The sequence below is a fragment of the Dasypus novemcinctus genome, chromosome 10 (assembly GCF_030445035.2).
Source record: "Dasypus novemcinctus isolate mDasNov1 chromosome 10, mDasNov1.1.hap2, whole genome shotgun sequence".
Taxonomy (NCBI): Eukaryota; Metazoa; Chordata; class Mammalia; order Cingulata; family Dasypodidae; genus Dasypus; species Dasypus novemcinctus.
In genome coordinates this window covers 23,626,022-23,628,127 of record NC_080682.1, presented here as the reverse complement: position 1 = coordinate 23,628,127, position 2,106 = coordinate 23,626,022, and the positions used below count along the sequence as shown (strand labels likewise).

The following is a 2,106-nucleotide window of genomic DNA, read 5'->3' as shown; positions in this document are numbered from 1 at the left end:
ACTTTCCTTAAAAAGATCCTAACCTCATAGATCTCTAAATTGATTTGTGTTCATTTATTTTCAGTGTTCCAAATATTAGCAAATATGCTTTAACTTCTATGTGTTGATTGATTTACTCATATATTAATGGCATAGTTTCTCAAGAAAGTTGAACTTCAAGCTACTGTTTTAAAATGCATCTGCTCAGAAAGTCATTCCCACATTCTAGGTGTGTTTCCCTATGTGAAAAATAAGTATGTAGAATAATATTATTTGCATAATTCTTAGCAATCTTAGAAATCACAGGATTCATGTGAATGTTACTAACTGGAAGGTTGATTGGCAGAATGCAATAGGGTCAACAGTGACTTGGAATTTACAAGAGAAATGCTTCATTTCCAAGGCCCTTTTAATAGCATCCTTTACATCTTTGTTTCTCAAACTGTAAATCAAGGGATTTAACATGGGAATCACCAGTGTATAGAAAACAGACACCACCTTCTCCTGTTCTACAGAATACTGGGAACTTGGTTGAATGTAATTAAAACTTAGGGTACCATAGAATATGATCACAGCAGTCAGGTGTGAAGCACAAGTGGAGAAGGCTTTTTGTCTGCCTGTTGCTGAGCAGATCCTCAGAATAGCAAAACCAATGCACATGTACGATATGATCACAATCAGGAAGGTGGCCATGGCAATGACCCCAGAGAAGCTTAACAGCAACAGTTCATTTGTGGAGGTATCAGAACATGACAACTTTAGCAGAGATGGAATATCACAAAAGAAGTGGCTGACAACATTCGGTCCACAGAAGGACAGTCTCTCCAAGCTTACTGTGTGGGTCAAGGAGTTAATCATTCCACCTGTGTATGACCCAATGACCAGCACTACACACTTTCTCTTGGACATAAGTGCAGTGTAAAGAAAAGGGTTCACAATGGCCACATAGCGGTCATATGCCATCACTGACAGCAAGAAGCCTTCTGTGGTGATGAACACTCCAAAAAACAAATGCTGAACTATGCAGGCAGAGAATGAGATGGTTTCTCTCACAGCAAAGAAGTTGATCAGCATTTTGGGTGCAATGACTGATGAATAGCAGGCATCTACAAATGACAGACAGCTGAGGAAAAAATACATGGGTATGTGGAGCTTGGGAGTGACTTGGATTAAGAAGATCATGCCCAGATTCCCCACCAAGGTAATGAAATAAATCACCAAGAACAGCACAAAGAGCACAATTTTCAGTTCAGCATGGTCTGTCAAACCCAAAAGAATAAACTCAGTGACAACTGTGAAATTATTTTCAGCCATTTCTTAATTCTTTCTCTTGAAATCTGTTGTGAAAATGATAAACAGATTACAACAGCTACAGGAGAATCAACTATATAATAAAATCATATAATAACATTTAAAGACATATTCTTGGATAAATACTTAATTTTCTGAACACATTTCCAAATTAATAATGTTAGGAGCTTGACTAGGCTGTATCATTTGTTCAGAACTAGTTATATTGCTACTCCATTAAAAGATGTCAAAAAAAGCACTTTTGCCCTCAAATTTTCAGTTTGCCTTTCAAGTTTCTGTCTCAATAGCATGGTGATGCCAGCATTAGGAAAACTCAAGGGAAATGATATGAAGTTGAAGAAATAAATGTTTACTCTTTTATGAACTCTGTTCATTATGAATATAAGAGGAGTAAATGGCATAAAGATTGAAAATCAGCTTTTCTATGCAGTTAATCCACAAATGATTATTACATAGCCAGAGAAGCAGCAAGAATTATAAGTCAGGCAACATGACCTCCACAAGTGAGGTCGTGACACTTGTAAAAGTGCCAAAATCTCTGGTCTTTCTTGATTCTTCCTTGTGGGCATAAAGGAGGCAGACACTCAGGGATATCATGGAAACCCACACATTTTGGAACTAATCTCATTTCAAGGGCCCAATAACCAGCATTGTTACTGACCATCATATTGAAGTGAACAGATTATAAAATGTTTTTCACTGTAGAAATTTCTCAATGTTAGTGCTATCTCCTGACACTCTGCCATATATTTTAAAAATAATAGTTGAATAACATTTCCCAAGAAAAATTTTTATTGTAAATAATTTTCTTTGTAA

General features: G+C 36.4%; 1 protein-coding gene across 1 annotated transcript; it reads right to left on the bottom strand.

The window, feature by feature from the left end:
• Positions 1–288: 288 nt before the first annotated feature.
• On the bottom strand, positions 289–1,293 carry LOC101422497 (olfactory receptor 5J3-like). Its single transcript, XM_004484682.3, has one exon. It carries the CDS (start codon positions 1,291–1,293, stop codon positions 289–291), a length of 1,005 nt encoding a protein of 334 aa, XP_004484739.1.
• Between the last annotated feature and the right edge of the window lie 813 nt (positions 1,294–2,106).